This window comes from Centrocercus urophasianus, unplaced genomic scaffold (assembly GCF_019232065.1).
Source record: "Centrocercus urophasianus isolate 14NV4802_14NV808 unplaced genomic scaffold, USGS_Curo_1.0 seq_23, whole genome shotgun sequence".
NCBI lineage: Eukaryota > Metazoa > Chordata > Aves > Galliformes > Phasianidae > Centrocercus > Centrocercus urophasianus.
This window is the reverse complement of record NW_024884789.1, coordinates 13,204,050-13,223,417: the sequence shown is the minus strand read 5'-3', so window position 1 is coordinate 13,223,417 and position 19,368 is coordinate 13,204,050. Positions and strand designations below refer to the sequence as shown.

The 19,368-nt window shown below is 44.8% G+C and overlaps 2 protein-coding genes across 2 annotated transcripts in view; one reads left to right on the top strand and one right to left on the bottom strand.

Moving 5' to 3' along the window:
* Positions 1 to 730: 730 nt before the first annotated feature.
* Positions 731 to 13,464, bottom strand: FAM81A (family with sequence similarity 81 member A). Its single transcript, XM_042824558.1, has 9 exons — positions 13,252 to 13,464; positions 11,874 to 11,941; positions 10,371 to 10,644; positions 9,532 to 9,650; positions 4,078 to 4,207; positions 3,369 to 3,475; positions 2,188 to 2,323; positions 1,630 to 1,825; positions 731 to 1,227 (listed from the first exon to the last, which is right to left on the bottom strand). Exons 2-9 carry the CDS (start codon positions 11,918 to 11,920, stop codon positions 1,088 to 1,090), a joined length of 1,149 nt encoding a protein of 382 aa, XP_042680492.1. The 5' UTR covers positions 11,921 to 11,941; positions 13,252 to 13,464; the 3' UTR covers positions 731 to 1,087.
* A 5,730-nt stretch (positions 13,465 to 19,194) lies between these two features.
* MYO1E (myosin IE) overlaps positions 19,195 to 19,368 on the top strand; it is an 84,219-nt gene continuing 84,045 nt past the window's right edge. The window contains 2 exon segments of the mRNA XM_042824578.1: positions 19,195 to 19,328; positions 19,330 to 19,368. The exon segment at positions 19,330 to 19,368 is cut by the window's right edge and continues 106 nt beyond it. Coding sequence (XP_042680512.1) covers positions 19,195 to 19,328; positions 19,330 to 19,368 — 173 coding nt within the window.

Here is a 19,368-nt window from a genome sequence, read left to right as displayed (position 1 = left end):
TCAAAATATATATTTTCCCACATAGGCTAGTATTTTGTATGAGTGCTTATTTTCAGTGTGTTATCTGTTATGGGAATGAAAATAGGCCGTCATTATTTGGAAACACTGTGAACTCAATTACAAAATCAAACCTACTGAATTATTGAAGAGTTAGCTGTTGAACTTCAGAGAAATGTCTAATCTGATCATAAACTGCATTTTATTTTACATCACATTCTCCAGACTGTTAGATTATCACTTTCTTTTGTTTTCAAACCTTTCAAAGCTTTTATCAATAAAATGAAACAAGTCACAAGAACACATGCCCAAGTAAAAAATACTGTTATATAAATATTTTTGTCTTGTCTCAAGTCCACTTGGTTATTCATCTGAAAAGGTCACAATACCTAAGACCACAAGTTGTTTCTTACGTTGTTCATGAATCATTTTTAGTCTACAACTACATTACATAATGCTATTTAGTTTACACACACGTGCGCACGCAGGATATTTGCACAACTAAACAAAAAGGGTTTTGAAAATGGATCTGTCCAGTTTTGCCTCACAAGGAATCAATGTCCTGTAATGACAAAGTCACTGCAAAAATGTCCATCAACTTCAAAGACAGTAATGTATATCAAGGTGGAGAGCCTTGCCAAACTGATACTACACAGGTGATATCAACCTGGTTTGGGTTTTTCTGTCTTTTTGTTTTTAAATAAAAAGGAAGAAAAAAAAAAAAAAGCAGGGGTGCAGATGCTTATATAAGCATGTAATAGCCTGATCAAGCCTACACAACTGGGGAGCACTGAAACGCTGTTAGCAAATTAGGTGCCAGCTTCACCAATATATTACTCCAGTTTTACAGCTGGTAATCTCCTGAGAGCAGCTAGAGTAGTGCAGTGGCAAATGAGCACCTCAGCCCATAAAAGCTTCTTGTCAATTGGTATATTAAAAGCTTGCATTTACCACTCAAAGTAAACATACAGACCTGTGCAACAGCAGCATGTCCTTCAGTACATGCATTTAATTTGGATTACAGACTGGAACAAGGCTATAGTCTGCCTATTCAGATAAGTAAGTGTTCATCTCAGTCAAAATCTTGCGGTCATGGTCCAGCCTCTCCCCACATTGGAACCTCCTGCTTCATTTGATGGATCTGCTTCTGTAGTTCATCTCTGTCAAGTTTCATTTTTGCCTCTAGAACTTGCCGTAGAGATCCAATGCTCTCATAGATAGCTGCAAACCCTAATTACAGATGAGAGATAAATTAGTTTGTAATCTAAAGCAGTAATAATATGGCATAGTTGATAACAGAATATTCTTCCTACCACAGTATTCAGTTTTCCACTAGGAAGAAGGCAAATGTTCTGAAGAAAAATAGGACTTTCATTATGCTGGCATACTAATGGCAAAATGCCCCTGATCACAGCAAACTGTGCCAATGTAGGTTTGGGGGAAGCAATTCTAAGCTGATGTCACCTCTTGCTGCTGTGAGTTTCACACTTAATGAAAATCCTCTTGAATGCCACAGATGCAGCCCAGTGTCTTTAAACTACTTTGTTACGAGCACAGACGTTCTGTACAATATTAAAGGTCAACATCATTACCACAATTTAGAATGAAGATCTTGTTTAATTATGGCCCTACCAGCATTAACTTCAGCTTTCATTTCTTTTATATCTTCATTAATCTCGTTTTGCAGTTTGCCAATGCGAATATTTATCTTTTCTTCAGTCTGTTGTGTTTCATGCGCTTCCATGGTTATCTTCTGTATTTCTTCTATTTTGTTGATTTTCTCTGACATCTGGCTGAATTTCATCTCTACAGCTCTTTCACTCATTTCCTGGAGCCAGGGAAAATAATTTTAATGATTTAGCATGTGTATTAAATGAGTGGCCTTCCCCAGATATGCACCTTTTATTATGTGGAATTTAAAGGTGCAGGTGCAACGAATTAAAATTTATTTCAGTAAGCTTTTTAAAATGACTTGATACAAGGGTAAAACAGTGATGTACTCAGAGTGATCAGATGTATGTCAAGACCCTCAGTCTGTGGTGAATGTTACACTAGACATCAGTGAAAAGAGAGAGAGTTCTGCAAATGTTAGTGAGGTCTAAGAGTCTCACTCAAATAACATCCCTGTAACTCATAATGCTTTTGAACACTTCCTGAGAAGTATTACTAGGACATTGGGATGAAACTTACTGTGTTCTCCTTAAAAGTCAATGAGAGTTGGTCAAGTTTTTGCACAAGCTCTTTTTCAATCCTCTCGTGTTCCTGTTCCAACCAGCTGCGTGCAGACAAAATCTGGCTGCTGAGCTCTTCAATAGCATTTTTTAATCTGAGAACATAATGCAATTTAGGAAATGGTAAGAGCACAAGTTTCGGTCATTCTGCAGTGATTTTTTTTATGATAAGAAAAGATTTAATGACTGCTACTAAACTGGATAAGGCAACACTGTTTTGAAAATTAAAGAAGGAAACCACAACAAAATAGCAGCTATTTATATGAAACATCACAACATTTTGAGGTTCGTTAGACGCAGATTCTTTGTAGCACTGAAAATGGAATGCAGTCATCTTCATAAATCTCAAATCTGAGCAAAGATCTGACGACCACTTATATAACTGGCAGTGTCAGTTCATACAGCCGCACTTGCACTGCCTCATCTGCCTCACATTTACGCCATCCGTTCGGGCACACTTGTTTTCCACTGAACATTTGCAATCTGGATCTGCTCTCCCATCTGGTTTGCAAATAGCCATAGTGCTGTAGCTGATGGGATGTCAAGAGGGTGGCAATCGGCAGGCAGGAGGAAAGGCTGAATGAGGCACAAGGACAGGAGCTAGTATCTGAGTTGAACATAGCTCTAGATAGAGCCTGGCAGTAACACAGTGACTTTACTAATTTGAGTATTTGAGTTCTCTTTGGAGTCACTTAAAAGCAAGAGCACTCGGTGAGCTCAGCGCTGAGCTTCCTTGTGGTCAGAGCACAGCTTTGGACTGCGGCGTTCAGTGCTTCGCATGCTGTCAGAAAAGGTACTGGGACACTTTTGCAAAAATTTAGAGCTGGTTTTTAATACAATCCTACTTGAATTCTTAGCTAGGGACCCAACGGGGTTTTCAGAAGTGTCCAGCCACCTGAAGGGTGTAATTTCCACTGGAAAGGAGGGGGCATCGGTCAGATCAGCGTGCTTTTGTAAAACAGCTGAGCACACGCACGTGTGCAGACAGGTAAATGCGGCTGCAGAGCTGCTCCTTAGCGGAAGGCCGCACAGCCCAGACTCGGAAAAGCGGGGCCCTCGCTTCCATCCCCCCGGCCCTGCCGCCCTCCTCCCCCGCCCCCCGCGGCCGCCCCGCGCCTCGGCTCCGCTCCGCTCGCTCACTTGGTGTCCAGCAGGTGGAGCTGCTGCGCGCTCTCCTTGTAGGCCAGCTTCAGCTTGGCTTCCTGCTGCGCCACCGCCTGCTCCACGCGGCTCAGCAGGTGCGATACCTGGAACGCAGCGCGCCGTCAGCCGCCGCCCCACCCAGCGCGACTCCCAGGGGCAGGGGAGACTCGAAAGGCCCGCTTTGCTGGCACTTCCGACGTGATTCAGCTTGCAGGGTTTGTGATGAAAAGTGTATTGTCTCACAAGGTAGAAATAGGAGTGCTGGGAGGACTGCTAACAAAGTCCCACAAAAGCAGCCGTGGCAGATTTACAAAGCATGCTGTTCAGTTCTACAAGATTCATGACAATACGTTGCTAGCACACTGGTGTGCCTGTATACTATACTGGGCCTTCCCACAGCATGCAAAAGGCAGCAATTTAAGGACTTTTCCAGTCAGACCAATGCATTAGCATAGCTGTGTAGCAGTACTTAATCTAAGGACTATGTGCATATATAAAGCATAGAATCACTAAGGTTGGACAAGACCTCCAATATCACCCAACCCAGTCATCCACCCAGCACCAATATTTCCCCACTAAATCACGACCCTTTTTACCTCATTGCCCCCCCAGGACCCTCCTCCATCTTTGAATCTGTGACCTCGTAGGCAGGAAAATAATTCACAGGAATGATATCTGTTTGAGTTAGACCATGGCTCGACTGTACCTGTATTTCTGTCTCTTTGATTTTCGATTCTAAGATCAACTTAGAGGTGTGCTGGTCTTTAGTTAGGCTCTGAAGTCTTTCGTATGTGATTTTGTGCTCTGCAGACAGTCTGGCTAGCCCAGCATCACACCTGTTTGAATAAATAAATACCAAAACAACAGTTGAATAGCCCACACTTTTAAAATCCCCTGTTTTACATTAGGCATTTCTATGAAAGTACTGGCTGTCCAGCAAAACACTGTCTTATGGGGTTGTAAAAATGCTGATGTATCTCGCCCTATCCAGCAAGCTGCTCCCAGATGGGAATAGATCCCAAACTCTTCATCACACTCCTGCTGTACTATGGTTCTTTTGGTACTGACGTGGAAATTGTGTCATTGTCAGAGTTGGGGAAATTGCACTGGAACTTCAAAGATGCAGGATTTCAATACCTCATTACTTCTCTTATTGTCCATCTGCTGTGGTGTGCATGGTTTGCCCTACATAGAGGCCTAAATAATTGTGGAGATCATTTTTTCATTATTTTAGCTGTGTTCCGCTAAGCCTTACCTTGTTATTTTTGTTTGCCAAATAAAAAAAGATGTGATAAGTACACAATATAGAGAGTAAACAATGTGAGGAAAAGTTATGGTTTAACTAGCACAGCCTGTATTTAGGTAAGGCTGCCATTTAAAGCAATTTTGTCTCACTAAAGACTACAAAATGCAGTTCTGGTACATAATAATTACTGTTTCCTTTCTTCACGTTGGAACATTTCTCAGTGCTGTAACATTTTCACAACAAATGTGCTATGGAATATGTCCATTTCTTACTGCATTTCAGAAATACTTTTGTCAGGGGGATTTCATCTACAGTAATACAATAAGGACATAAACTGCGATGTAAAATAGAAGTACTATAATTTCAGGAGTGAGACTCCCGCAGAGTATGAGTCATGTATATTTATAACCACCAAAGTTACTAAAATTGATCTATGAAACTGGTGGAGAACAGATAGTGGTTACAATATAAGGGAGGGGGAGAGGGGGAAGGCAGTAAATGGGACAAACTACGGCTGGTTAAATCATTACACAAAGCCATGGCATGTTTTCACTGAAGTTACATTTCAGTTGGAAAGCTTTCACTTCAAAATGTGTTTTCAACACCTCAGTTGTAGTTGTGTTACTCTAATTATGGTGGTACAACTTCAATATCAAACTAACAAATGAAGTAAAATATCACAAATTATAAAACCTGTGAAAAGTAATTTATAGTTTGGCAGTTCAGCATAGTAAGACCAATTAGTAGTATCTGTAAGAAGAGTAGCTTAGGTTTATATGGTAAATTCCAGGTCTTACAATCTGGCAGCTTCTTTAGAAAGGCAAGAAAAGCCAAATGTCTCCACTTTGTTGCTAACTGAAAAAAAAAGAGGGATGAAATAATCTATTTATTCCCCAGAAGCCTGCAATCTCTGGGCAGGGACAGCAGAGCTATAGACTCTGCATAGCTGGCCCTGGCAGGTCAGACCCCCACCCTCCCTGTGAGCTTTGTACAACTGCAGCTGGCAGAGTGCAGCAGGTTTTTTACTCACAAAGATCTTAAACGTGGTGCATCCCAGATGCATCAGGCTCATTTTCTCATGTAGGAAAATCTGCCTACATGTTATAAGTCCGGGGTGTCTGAAATGAATCACATCTACAGTGTATGTAAAAATATGTAAAAAACATATGCAGAGGAGGCCCAGTGTGAACATGCATAACTGCCTTCTCTCTGGTATCTGGTATCAGGCAGCCTCTGGAGACACCAACTTCTGTACTGACCGGACTGCTGTATTCATACTTTGCAGACAAATGGTCTTAGTAGACAGACATTATGTAAAGATGTGATAAGGCAGTGCTCTCAGGTTTAATGATCTTTTATCACTAGAAATAGGCATGGCAAAGCTGTTTAATATGAAACTTGCAATGCCAAGGACAGAAGGCAAGAGTAATGGATTTATCGGCATATACATAATTTTCTGCTCAGTGTGTCACTACTTTTAATTAATAGAGGCAATTTCTGTCTTAATAGTAACTCTGATTCTTAGGAAAACAGACAGCATCGTTCACAATGAACCCTGTAAGGATGCTGTACAAAATCATCAGTAAAAGATACTTAAAAAGAAGTGGTCCAGAGACATGAGCTGCAGTGTGGGCCTCATCTTCTCCTGCTAGAGATACAAGTTGGTTCTCTGATGCAGGTGAGCTCAGCTGTGGGGTCTGTCCCAGCCACACTCCTCCAGAGCCGTGGGCAGTGGAGTGCTGGAGCTGTGCCTAACTGCACACACAAGTAGGAATCCCTGTTCTCATAGCTTAAAGCTGTAACTCTCAAGAATAGAGAAGTGCTCACTGATATTGACATGTAACAGAACAGCTGGTGTTAGGAAATAAATAGTACTCTTTCATACTGAAGTTGAATAGAATTTTAGTATACATGTAATCACTGGAATTGAAACTTAGCCAGAATCCTGAGACTGACACTAAAATTCTTACAGGATCCGAAGGCTCAGATGTAGGTGATTTACCATCACTCAGCTTATACAGACTTAGTCATGGCAACTGTCCACGTGTGTACTTCTATGCTTGTATACTTGCAGCTGTTGGAGTGGGTTATCAGAGACTACTGGAGCGCTGCAGTACCTCTCCAATGAAGAAAGGGGAGCTGGGCCTGTTCTGGAGAAGAGAAGGCTCTGGGGAGACCTCACTGCAGCCTTCCAGTACTTAAAGGAAACTTATAAGGAGAGGGACTGACAGTAAGCACAGTCTGATAGTGATAAGACAAGGAGGGATCATTTTAAACAAAAAGAGGGGAGTTTGAGATTAGATATTAGGAATAAAGTTTTCACTCACAGACTGGTGATGCACTGCATGCTACAGGCTGCCCAGAGGAGTGTGGGTGCCCCGTCCCTGGAGGGCCCAAGGCCAGCTCAGATGGGATCCTGGGCAGCTAAGCTGGTGGGTGGCAGCCAGCCAGCCCACAGCAGGGGTTTGGAACTGGATGGGCTTTAAGGTCCGTTGTAAACCAAACTGTTCTATGATGCTAGCCTAGAGCAAGTGTGACTTACTTTGAGTTAAATTAGCCTACTTTCACTATAGCCTGAGTTGAACTCAGCACCTTGGCTATGGTCAAGAAGAGGAGTTAGCTGATGTGCAGTAAGTTGGAAACCCACAGTAACTGGATCACATATCTAAGGTTTCACTCTTCCAATTAATCTGAAAGCTAGCAAGAGTAAATGCTGAAGTAAAATTACATTAACTGAGCTTGGCTTATTTTACATAACAGATTTTGGGTAGAATAATCAGAAATTATCACAGGGAAATTTTATATCGCATATCTGTATAGCACAACAAACTCTAATCTTGATTATGATTTCCAGAAATACCATAGTCATTAATCATAGGAATACTAATGAATGAAGTAGAGTACATTTGTAAATGAAGGCAAATAACCTTCTTTCACAGACTACCACTTTCAATTGATGTATGGTAAAGACTTATTTTCTTCTCCACATAAGGAAAATACAGAGCATAATACTGAATAGGAGCTAACAGTTAGAGACAATAAACTAATCATCTTATGGTAATAAATACAAATGAATCCACATTCATTGCCCAGTCTGATATAAGGGAAATTGATGTAGTCTCTTAAAACAGTCAGATAAATTGTAACCCAGGCAGAATGACAGGGAGTTGCCCAAAGTAAATAAAGGAAGAAGTCTTGGCAAAGACTGTGCTAGTTGACCGCTGCTCTCAATACCAAGTGCTCAGCCATGCAGGGCCATGGTGAAGCTCATGCTGGCACATATTTATTTATGTGAATTCTTTACTGAAACCAAGGGCATTATATTTTGCTTCATAAGCTAATCAGTAAGTGCATTGCTCCATATAAAGGTCTGTCTTAGGTCACTCTATATTAAAAAAAAAAAAAAAAAAAGGGGGGTGGGGGGAAAAAAGAGGATGTGTCATGCCCATCCTCATGTGTCACGAGGATGTTCAGTGAGCTGGAGCACTCCTCCTATGAAGAAAGGCTGAGACAGGAAGTTTTCCAGCCTGGAGAAGAGAAAGCTCCAGGCAGATCTCATAGCAGCCTTCCAGTACTTAAAGAAGCTTATGGGAGAGCTGGGGAGTATGGTGGTAGGATAAGGGATAATAGCTTTAAACTTAGAATAGAATAGATGTAAATGAAAAATGCAGAAGAAATTCTTCCCAATGAGGGTGGTGAGATGCTGGCACTGCTGCCTGGAGAAGCTGTGGGTGCCCCATTCCTGGAGGTGCTCAAGGCCAGGCTGGATGGGCCCTGGGCAGCTGTACTGGTGGCGTCCCTGCCCATGTCAGGGGTTGGAGCTAGGTGATATTTAAGGTCCATTCCAATCCAAACCATTCTATGATGATACTGTGAAATTTCCCATTGAGTTACGTATGTATTTATATCAATTCTCATTTGACAAAAAATACTTATCTAGTTCATTCCTGTTTAGTAAAGGATAACTTCAGTGAAGCATAACTTAAAAAAAAAAAAAAGGCACATAATGATTGTGTTAAGCTGCTCCTGAGTATTCTTTATTAAATGGCTCAGAAGTTACTGTGGGAGCTTAAAAACAATTGAACAATTCGAAGGAAAACTTAAATTCAAGGAAAATCCCTCCCTGATTATTTGTGTAGGCTGCTATCACTAAATCAGTTGAAGTACAGGAAAAAAAGAGAAGTCATCTGTACATTATAGATAATAGGTCAAACTCAGGACAAGTATAATTCCAGTGGAGTTGTTAGCCAAGATATTCTAGGAGAGACTAGGTCCTTTTTCTATAGCTGTGCTAAACCATCTTTTATGTTACACTTTACAGACACTGAGGCAAATGTACTTTGTGCCATCACCAACACATTTACAATTCAGCCTGAAGTCTGTGTAATTGCACAGCTGCAAGCTGGAGTTTGAAGCAGCCCTCAAACCTCTATTATTTTATAGCTGTCTGTTCTTTACACGTCAGGTGGCCTATGTAGGTTTTAATATGGTTAACCAGTAATTTCACACACATATTTCTACTTCTAAAATGTCTGCCAAAATGTGCAACTATTATGTTCTTTACAAGCGCAGATTGTTCCATGCCTCCTTTACAGTAATTTTGCTAATTAGTCTCAAAGACAAACTACAGAGACTGTCTAACCACAGTACTTTTAAAAATTGAACAAAATCCAAATTTATATGGAATTTGAGGTCACTTGTTAAAAATTAATCTCAAGAATTATGGGACATATTGTTAAGTTTAATATGATGAGAGATGCAAAGGATTACTGTTAATTTTCTTGAAAACACCGAGCAAAATTATCCTGGGAATTTTGCCAAAGTAGAATTCAGCCCATTAGCATTGACATTCGTAATTCAAGATTAAAGCAACATTAGTTAGTCCCAAAAATATACGTTCGTAATGACATTTACCTTGCCACTCTTCCACGAAGATCCCCTAAACCAGAAAGCTGCCGCATTTCCAGGCTCTTTAGGGTAGAATTTGTTCCATAGCTGAGATTGTCTCTGACACGTATCTGTTCTTGCAGCATCTACAAAGTATTCACATGCAAATACAAATTCAGTATGCTACATTTAATGTACCTTTTAAATGTCACTCGTAATTTTTCAGTGTTTCAGTAAGATCAGGTATCATTTTATTGTGACTTTAATAGAGGCTCGTACGTACTGATACAGGTACCTCCATGTTACCTAACATTTCTTATTCTGAAAATCCACACCATAACCTATTAAATACAACTTTTCAGTGGAATGAAGATATTAACATTTACCCATCAGTTTTTCCCACCACACCTATGTTGCTCATCAAGCAGAGGCCGTGATTAGTCAGAAAAATGAGCAGTTGGGTTGGGCTGCTTGGTGTTGTCAGTGAGTCAAAGTGAAAGAAAGTTTAATACAGACCTAAGGCATTTCCTAGTGTTTATACAGCACAGTCTTTGGACTGGAGTTGAGCTGGGTATTAGTACCACGTTAATTCGTTTTGCCAGGGTTTTCCAGTGTTGCTTTTCAAAGCAAGCTCATTAGTACCACAAAGATTTCTGTGTTTACATGCGAATATCCTGTATTATTTTCATAGCCACTGGAGGAATTGCATAATTTGCAAACAGTTTTTACAGTTATAAAAACAATTTATAAGCTTACGGGATCTTTAGACCTTGCCTGAACTTTCTCATCCTGTGGTAAACTGTTATTAAATCAGAAGGACTAAGTAGCTGAAACAGTATTAGTCCAGTGAAAAATTCCTCGCATACCTCAATGTCCCGGTTGAGCTGCCTCACGATGGCGGTTATGTTCCGGATGTGTTCTTCTAGGAGCTGCCTTGCTAACCGATCGCCCCCCCCTTTGTTCTGCATTCTGTGCAGAGTGGAAACAATGTCCTCCTTGATGCGAAAAGCGTGTTCCACAAGCGCTGCCGTGGTTTTCTCATGGCTGAGGATTCTGTCCTCCAGCTGATCCACCAGGCTCGCAGATGCCAGCGGGACCGCTGTCAGCGCCTGACTGTGCAGCGGGATGTTTCGAACCCGTCTGGTGGAGAAGAATGTTCAGATATGATTTGGGTCTGACACAAATCTCCATAGCATCTTTCTGCTGAGACAGTACGAGATTATCTTAGTGGCAGCACTGGGGAGAAACACCAAAGCACTTACAAAGGCCGGCTGCTACAGATGAATGGATGTTGTTTGCTGCTGCCTCTGTCCGTACAAAGGCAGGTCAGGCTCTTTTTCCTACAGTTTAAAGAAGCTTTACAGAGACATAGGATCTTAAGAAGAGGACATTAGCATTATAAAGAGTTACAGTTCTGAACTATAATTTGATTAAGAACCCAAACCCAAGACCCTCTTACTGAGTTTCAGAAGCAATGCTTTTTGTCTCTACAGTTTTCATCTTTATGCAGGCTTAATCAAAGCAGAAACTGTGGAAGGGAGATACAGCAAACCAGAACACGATTAAAAAGAAGGAGCTTGCATCCATGCCTTTTTGCAGTCAATACATCTGCCCTGTAATAGCATACAGAAGCTTGTCCTCACATGAAGGGGACAGGAGGATACACAGGTGAAGAAACTGAGGAGAGACCAAAACTATGACAAGCTTTGCAGCCACGGAAGTCACATTCATTTTTATCCTTTAAAGAAAGCTGACATTTAGGTCTATGTTTTTCAGAAAAGCTCTGCACTACATAGCTTCCATGAAATCAATGGGAGCTCATGGATACTTGAAGTGGAAAAAAAAAAAAATAGACTGTGGATGCATGCAATCTTTCCCTGTTCTGTAAAGAGAACACTTTCAGAAGCCTAAGGTAGAAGATAAAAGTTCAACACCACTTTGAAAGAGATTTTTGTTCTCATAACTCTGCTATTCACTGTGTATAGTCCACATTGATTCTGCTAGTGAACCAGACTGACAATTTACTTTCACCCTAATAACACTGATAGAGATATAAGAGGACAGTCAGCTCTGGCTGTGAGCTTTCACATTTTCTCTATAGTTGGAAGACTTTGGTTCAAGCACAGTATTTTTGGACTTCTGTTCAGTTAGAGTTTAAAGAATTTCAGTCAGGAAAGTTTAAGTAAAAGCTGAATAAGGAATTGTGATCTGGGTATGATTTGAAGGAGTCTACAGTATTTCAGCTTGTTTGCATATGAAATTCCAAAGATCCAAGCTACAGCATTACCATAAACAAACAATTAAGAGAGGAAGAGAGGCACATAATACTCCACAATACGAAGGTTTTATTTTTCACATTCCAGTTGTACCTTTCAGAATGGGCGAGAGTTGGGAAGATTGGGCTTCGTTGGGCCATTTTCTGGTCAATAATTTATGTCTGTTGAAAAAGTACACATTGAATTATTTAATGGTTTATATTTGGCACTGAGATGATTTAATGCTCCTGCTGAAGTGAACCTCCAAGTAAAGTTTAAGATTACACTGACAGGTCTGATCTTGGAGTTTAAATTGCTTATAGAATAAATGCATATAAAAATAGATATAAAGAAACAGAATAATGGAAAGTAAAACCTACTGAAAAGCTTCTATAGTGAAAGTGATACTCTTGCAAAAGGAATGGTTGACAGCTTTAAAACTGAAATCTGCTCAACCCACAGAACTGGTTTGGCAGGACAGAGACAAACTTCTTGTCCTAGATCTGTCTGCTGGTCCCAAACACCATCGATCAACAAATACAGAAGTGAGAAATGAGGGATAATAGTAAAGCTTAGGAATGCATTGGCTAGACAATGACATGAAAATTCTTCATGACAGCAAGTTACTGTGGGTAAGGTGTTTTTCAGGAAACCTCAGTAAAATGTTAGAGATCAGTGTAGACTGGGAAAACTGGACCTTTTATTCATTTATTTTTTCAAATCTAAATGTCCACACTTTATATAGTAAATTCTTACATAGTCAGACTATAAATTCTGTTTAAATTTTTTAGATGTAGCCAGCCAGATTGTGGCAGACTTTGCAGCAGAGCAGCTCTGTTAATAGCTTCAAAAAGATATTCCAGGTATCTCACTGTGAGACCAGACTGGAGCTTTGCTCCATTGTCAGAAATTTAAACAAAAAGCTTATAGACAAAATCAAATCCAACTATTCCACCCCATACAAAGCAAATACATATTTTAAACTGTGAAGATGGCATGATTGAGCATGGCTGTCCTATTGGAGGTCTGAGCCTAAATGCTTATTGAAAACTAAAGGCTTGCGTGCAGAAAGAATTTTGCAGTTGCTAATGCAATATGTTGCACAAACAGAGAGGACAGAATGGGTTTATTGAAACAAAATCATACAATTTTAATTGTAGAAAAGTAATAGAACTATTCTCCAAGATCTTAAAATGCCAAGCATGTTTGTGCTTCAGGAACTTATAAAAGCACTGCCTAAAAAGAGAGCAAACATTGCCACAGTATGCATGTTCTATTTATAGCACAGTGCTTCAGAAACTACAAATTAGAAGAAGAAAAAAAAACACAGTTTGAATAGAGGCTGAGTTGCTGAGCAGCAGTAACACAACTGTAATTCAGAAGGTCTGATTTCAGTTCCTTGCTCGCTCTGTGATCCTGATGCCTTTGAATCAGTTATTTCCATGCCCAGTGACTCAGTTTCCCTTTATGGAAAACAGATTATAGCACCTACCTCTTCATTTAGGTTCTTGCATGCCTGTAAGTAGAAAGCCCTGTACAAGAGCTGGGTATCATGGTGCTGGCGTCTGCATTCAGGATTGCACTGCCCTGCCCCAGGCCTGCAGTCTGTTCCTGCACACGGTGCTCCCCAGGTGTTCAAGCAGTGCCTCTGCCCATGGGGAGCGCCTGGCTGTCCCACGAGGTCACACAGCAGCCTGAGGAGCCCAAGCTGCTAGCTCTGAGCTCTGGGCTCCTCGTGCTCTGGGCCGCAGCACAACTCAGTGATCTTGATGCAGGATTTGAACACAAAACTATGAACGTGGCAATATCCCACTGATTTAGGTAGAGCTATGCATATCACAGCAGCAAGGCACCAGATACTACCTAAAAAAACAAAGACCAGATGTTGGGGACTGTACGTCCAGTGATGTCTTAGTGAAACACTCCTTATAAAAAAACAGCAAAACAGGAAACCCACAACTGAAGCACTTTCATCTTAGGGCCTTTGGTACATATTTCATACCAAATGACAACCATTTTTGGAGCACTGGAAGCATAGCATTGCATGAAGATGTCACTTTTTCTGCCAGACTGCCACTAGACAGCCAGCAGAACGTGGGTGTCTGCGGAAACAGTGTGCACAGGTGGGCTTCCCAATCTTTTGTTAATTTGAGCACATCTCTCAGTACATGTGGGAATCTCAGAGCCAATTGGCAGCTTTCTTGATCTGACCCAACATCCTGAGGGGATGTACCAAGGTCTTGTTCAGCAGTTGTGCAAAACTTTATTGCAGTTTGGAGGTATTGCAGTTAGCAGTTCCACAAAGCTGTCAGGACCGATGCCATATTTCTTCTCATTTAGCCTAATAAACAGCAAATCAAAGAAAAAATAAATGTTCCAAAGTCTAGAACTGGGGGAGTGTGATTTCACACGGATCCCAATTAAATGGTGCTAAACTGGGATCAGCTTAGATACCGGCTGAAATACAGGCTTCAAGTGCATGGTTGTCACTGTAAACGGAGCTGCCTCCTGCTTCATACTGCTGTGGCCATTTAAATCGCAATACGTGAATCCGGTATTTAAGGATTAAATTGCCAGCTATTCCAAATGCACTTGTCACGTCGACACGAGAAAGGGCGATTTTCCCTGTGCCGCCGGTAGGGAAGCGAAGCGCAGGGGCAGCGCGGCTCGGCACTTCGGCACCGGGCACACGGGAAACGCAGCCGAGGGGGTGCGCGCCCGGCGAGGCTCCGAGCCCCGTTTGCGCTCAAAGGAGAAGCGGGTGCAAGGGCGGCGGGGGGCGGCTCCTTTGGGGGTGGCCTCGCAGCGCGGAGCTCCGGCCGGGCCGTGCGGGGCGGAGCAGGGGAGGGGGCCGGGACCGGCCCGCCCCGCCCCGGTCCGCCCTCGGCTGGGCGCTGGGTGCCGGGCGGCGGCCCGAGGGGGCGGGCGGCCCCGCCGTCGGGTTACGGGTGGCGCGGGGGCGGGCGGCTACGCCGAGGGGGCTCGGGCCCGGCGGGGCGGCACTCACCACTGCGGCGAGCGGGGGCTGCGCACCTCTCCTCCGCGCCCCGCGGGTCCCGCTCCTCGCCGCGCTCCGACCGCGACGCTCCGCGCTTGCCCCCAGCGCCTGTCCTACCCTGTCTGCCTGTCCGTCCGTCCGTCCGGTACGGGGAGCGGCGCGGGCCCGACGCAGGCCGGGCTGCGGGAGCTGCCGCCGTTGCCAGGACGCCGTCACCATGGGAACGGAGCGGCGGGGGGCGCGCCGCAGCCGTATTTATAGGCAGCGCCCGCCCCAGCCTCTCCCGCCCCGCCGCCGCGGTTCTCCCGCCCCTCCGGGGGCGCGCACGGCAGCGGGGCTCACCCTGCCCGCGGCAGCACTCGGAGCGGGGTGTTCCTCCGGAGGAGCGACAGACCCCGGTGGAGTATAACGCTGCGATGTGTTTCCAAACGCGTCCTGGCATGTAGCTGCAGTGAAACTTTGTGTCCCACAACAGGTGCTCTCTGCTGTACGAACTAAGAGGTGCTGCTGGAAAGGCAGAGCACATGCAAGGTGCGTCCACACCTCAGCTCTGCCTGCTGCTGTGGTGGGCTTCAGCACAGCCACCTTTGGGTAAGCACGGGCTGTTTGGTGCGGGCTGAGCAATCCCTGTGCAGCAGCACAGCATCTGTGTTAGAAGGATGCTGCAAACGGGAGAAGCACTGCAGAGTGTGCGTGCACCCATATAAAGAGCAAGGCAGGGGCTAACCTGCAGTTCTTAAAGTAAAGGGGTCAATATGTATTAGGGTTAGAGGCTAGAGACAAAAAAACACCGTGGGTGCTTTTGGAACAGCCTGTGACTAATGTGGTGCCACCCCACCTCTGGAGGGCTCTTATCCAGCTTCTGTTCCATGTAGCTGCACCCTTGGGGCCAGGGCCTGCTCCTGCTAAAAGCCACCAGGGTTAGCGGCTGCACAGCCTGCTGGCAGCACACGGGGAGATGTTCCCTTTACACCCAATCAGAACCCCACCTGGTTCCATTTGTGTTGCTGCTCACCCACCGTGCAGCAATGTGCAAGAGCTCAGCTTTGCCCCGCAGGGGCTGTTGTCAGTTCCCAACACCGACCTTCTGCTGCCCTCATTGGATACACAGGTGCTATCTCTAGCCCTGCAAATGCCTTGCTAACTGCACACAGCTGTGTGGTTGTCATGCACCTGGTCCAGGATTTTTCTTATTAAAGAACTGCCTGTATATATTGTGTTCTCTTGTCTATGTATGTGACTGTAAGAGCTGAGCAAAACATCACCCACAATAGATCAGCTTAGGCTATTTTGTTTTAAAGACAGAGTTTGTGTCCTTCCTGCAGCATGTTGTTAGCATTGAGTCGTGTGCCTGTGCTCAGTGCCTCTCTGTGCAGGCTTTGCCCTGGCAGCAGAACACAGCAGTGCGGGCCCTGCAGCCAGGCTGCTGGGAACGGGGCACCGGTGAGAGCATCCATCTGACCTGTACAGAAGCTGCTGTCAGTATAGTCACATGGCTTCCCTGATGCTTCTAACTAAAGCAGTGCTAAGCACTTGTAGTTGATGTAATTATATCTTCAGTGTAATTGATAATGAACAAATAGATTTATTTTCTTGAAGGTTCCTATTGGCCCTGAGAATAACACCCATTCATACCGCCTGGTTTGCAGATGGAGAAGTATTCACCTCCATGAATTTGGAGTCCCTCTTGAGTCTGAGGCTTCTCTTAATGAGCCCTAGAGCAAAAGAGCTATGAGATTCTCCTCAGAGAAACAGAGGTGAAGGAGGCTGCTGGCCTCGTTCCTGTGTTCCTCTGATGATATGTCAGAAGGCACCTTGAATGTGGTACCAAGCACATCGAGCAGTGTGCTTCCTTAGTGTGAGGCCAGCAGAGCAGGGGGATGCAATGTTAGAGAAAGGAGAGTTTCACTGCTGCTGTCCTGCACGGAAGGCCTGTCCTAGTCACTGATGTGATGCTGCATTTAATGTCAGACCTTCTGGTTTTGTTTCGTATTTGCCATTTATTTCTCCCTGTACTTCACAAGTGTTGAATCCTTATTTCATTTTCTGTAAGTAGCACTCTACACCGCAGAGCGTAACTGAGGGCAGAATGAAGCCAGCTGCATTTTAGCAGAAAATGTGAAGACTGATGAAGTCTGTGTTCGTTCTTTGGAAAGCAGATCCAGCAGAAGTATCTGCGATGAATTTGTTAAATGTCCTCAGTCTAATGCCATTTGTTTTCCTATCCTTCATCTTTCTAAGAAAAAACAGCTTTGTGGTTTTCTAACTGTGTGGATGATTTCTTGGTAATGTCATTAAGCCATTTTTAGTGGCCTACAGGCTTTAATTAGATGATTAATGAAATTATTCTGATCAATGGAACACAAATGCAGCATTTGGAAAACTTACTCTAAATATATTTGAAAAGCAGTAACATCTTTATTTTTTTCCTCACTGACTTCTGTGTTTGTCAATTAAAGGTCAGGGTAGTGTCTGTGCATTACAGTTTCAGATCTTTTCCAGATTGGTCGCTCACAGTAGAGCTCTTTCTTTCTGAAGACACAGAACACTTTTTTAGAAGGAAGAGCAAGGGCAGCTGCATTCCACTGTGCTCCACAGGTGGTACCTTTGCCAACAGTTCGGTCTGTAGCCTCTAAGCATGAGCCCAGCTCCCACCCAGAGCTGCTGGCTGTGTGCAGGCAGCAGTGGGCAGAGGTGGGTGGGTTCTCCTCATGCAGACTCCTCCTTAGCTCTGCTGGAGCCCCTTCAGATGCGAGTGGCTGGAAAGCTGCCTGATGGGCAGGGACCTTGGTGTACTGATGGACAGTCGGCTGAATATGAGGCAGCAGTGTGCCCAGGTGGCTAAGAGGGCCATTGGCATCCTGGCTTGTATCAGGGATGCTGTGGTGAGCAGGACTAGGGAAGTCACCCTGCCCCTGTACTCCGCGCTGGTGAGGCCTCACCTCGAGTACCGTGTTCAGTTTTGGGCGCCTCAGTGCACAGAGGACATTGAGGTGCTGGAGCAGGTCCAAAGAAGGGCAGCAAGGCTTGTGAAGGGCTTGGAGAATGTGTCCTATGAGGAGAGACTGAAGGAACTGGGGCTGTTTAGTCTGGGAAGAGGAGGCTGAGGAGTGACCGTATTGCTCTCTTCCAATATCTGAAAGGTGATTGCAGAGAGAGCAGGGTTGGTCTCTTCTCACTGGTGACAGGTGACAGGATGAGGGGAAATGGCTTCAAGGTAAGTGCCAAGGTAAGTTTAGATTGGATATCAGGAAAAGCTTCTTTACAAAAAAGGTTGTTAAGCACTGGAATAGGCTCCCCAGGGAGGTGGTTGAGTCACCATCCCTGGATGTGTTTAAAAACCATTTGGATGTGGTGCTCAGGGACATGATTTAGCAGTGGTTGTTAGGGCAGTATGGTTAGGTTGTGGTTGGACTCAATCTTTAAGGTCTTTTACAACCTGAGCAACTCTATCATTCCCCAGCTGAGTGCAGTGCAGGTTGGCCGAGCAGTTCAGGCATGCTGGCCGCTCTGCACACTGCGGACAGCGTAAGGGAAATGCCTCCCCTGCTGCTGAGCTGGGTGGTGAAAAAGTGTTATTCACTCCACACAGCCAGCCTGGGAATTCCATGTTTATCATTAAAACAAGCAGAAGTAAACCGCTACATTTAAAAGCACGAAAAGAGTTTATTGTGAAATAGAGTGTACTTGGTGCGCTAAGGGCAAAGGTTGGTGCAAAGTAGAGTGAGGACAACTTTGGCCCTAAAATTTTTCTTAGTCCTCTGGGAGTGCTTTGGGAGCAACTGGGCCCCAGCAGCGCTGCTCTCAGCTGGCTGTCCTGTGCTGAGACACTTCTTGAGTGTTCTGCAATGTAATTTCTGTGCTTTTTTTCACAACTTGTTACGAAGGTGCCCGTCTGTACCTACACGCAACTGCAAACCAGGCATTAAAAACACCCACATCGGAAGCAAACAGAAAAACCAGTAATGCTGATGTAGGTTCTCTTTGTCATGCCTCCCCTATTCCTGCTCTCTGGGTGCTTGCGGCTCTTCACTGTTTTTCGTGCGCCACGCACCCCGGTTTTGTTCGAGAGCGGTGCGGCTTTTGCTCTCTGCTTACTGCCAGCAATAGAGAACGGTGCAAAAATAAGAAACCATGCACCTGTTGGGAGCGCTTTGCCGAGCGCTCCGGGACGGATGGACGGTGAGGGGCTGCTGGGCGCTCCGACCGCCGGGTGCGGTATCGCCGCTGCAGGCGGCTCGGGAGCTGCTCGGCTTTTCCGATCGCGAGGGGCGCGCGGCAAAAAGTTGAGTGCTTTCCGGCGTGCTGAGACGTGCCGCCCCGCGGGTCGTTCACGTGGAAGGAGAGGAGGGCACGGCGCTGCCGGTGCCCCCGGACCCCGCCGGGCGGCGGGCAACGGGCGGGGCGCGAGGGGCCGCGTCGGGATTCCCTCAGGGAATGACGTTCCGGCGCGCGGCCATTGGCTGCGCCGTGCCGAGTTCTCCATTTATGGACACGGCGCCCGCGCGGCCAGGAAGGGGCAAGCCGCCCGCGCCGCTCGGCCCTGCCCCGTCTGCCGCGAGCCCCGGCGCTCCCCGCCCCGCCCGTCCGCACCGCCCCGCGCGCTGGGGG

Excerpts from the sequence above, each read along its gene's own strand:
- FAM81A (XM_042824558.1), bottom strand. The coding sequence starts at position 11,920 with ATGGCCCAACGAAGCCCAATCTTCCCAACTCTCGCCCATTCTGAAAG. Across the intron at positions 4,208-9,531 it reads CTTCGTGGAAGAGTGGCAAG|GTGTGATGCTGGGCTAGCCA; the intron begins GTAAATGTCATT and ends TTATTCAAACAG. Across the intron at positions 1,228-1,629 it reads GAAAGCTGAAGTTAATGCTG|GGTTTGCAGCTATCTATGAG; the intron begins GTAGGGCCATAA and ends ATCTGTAATTAG.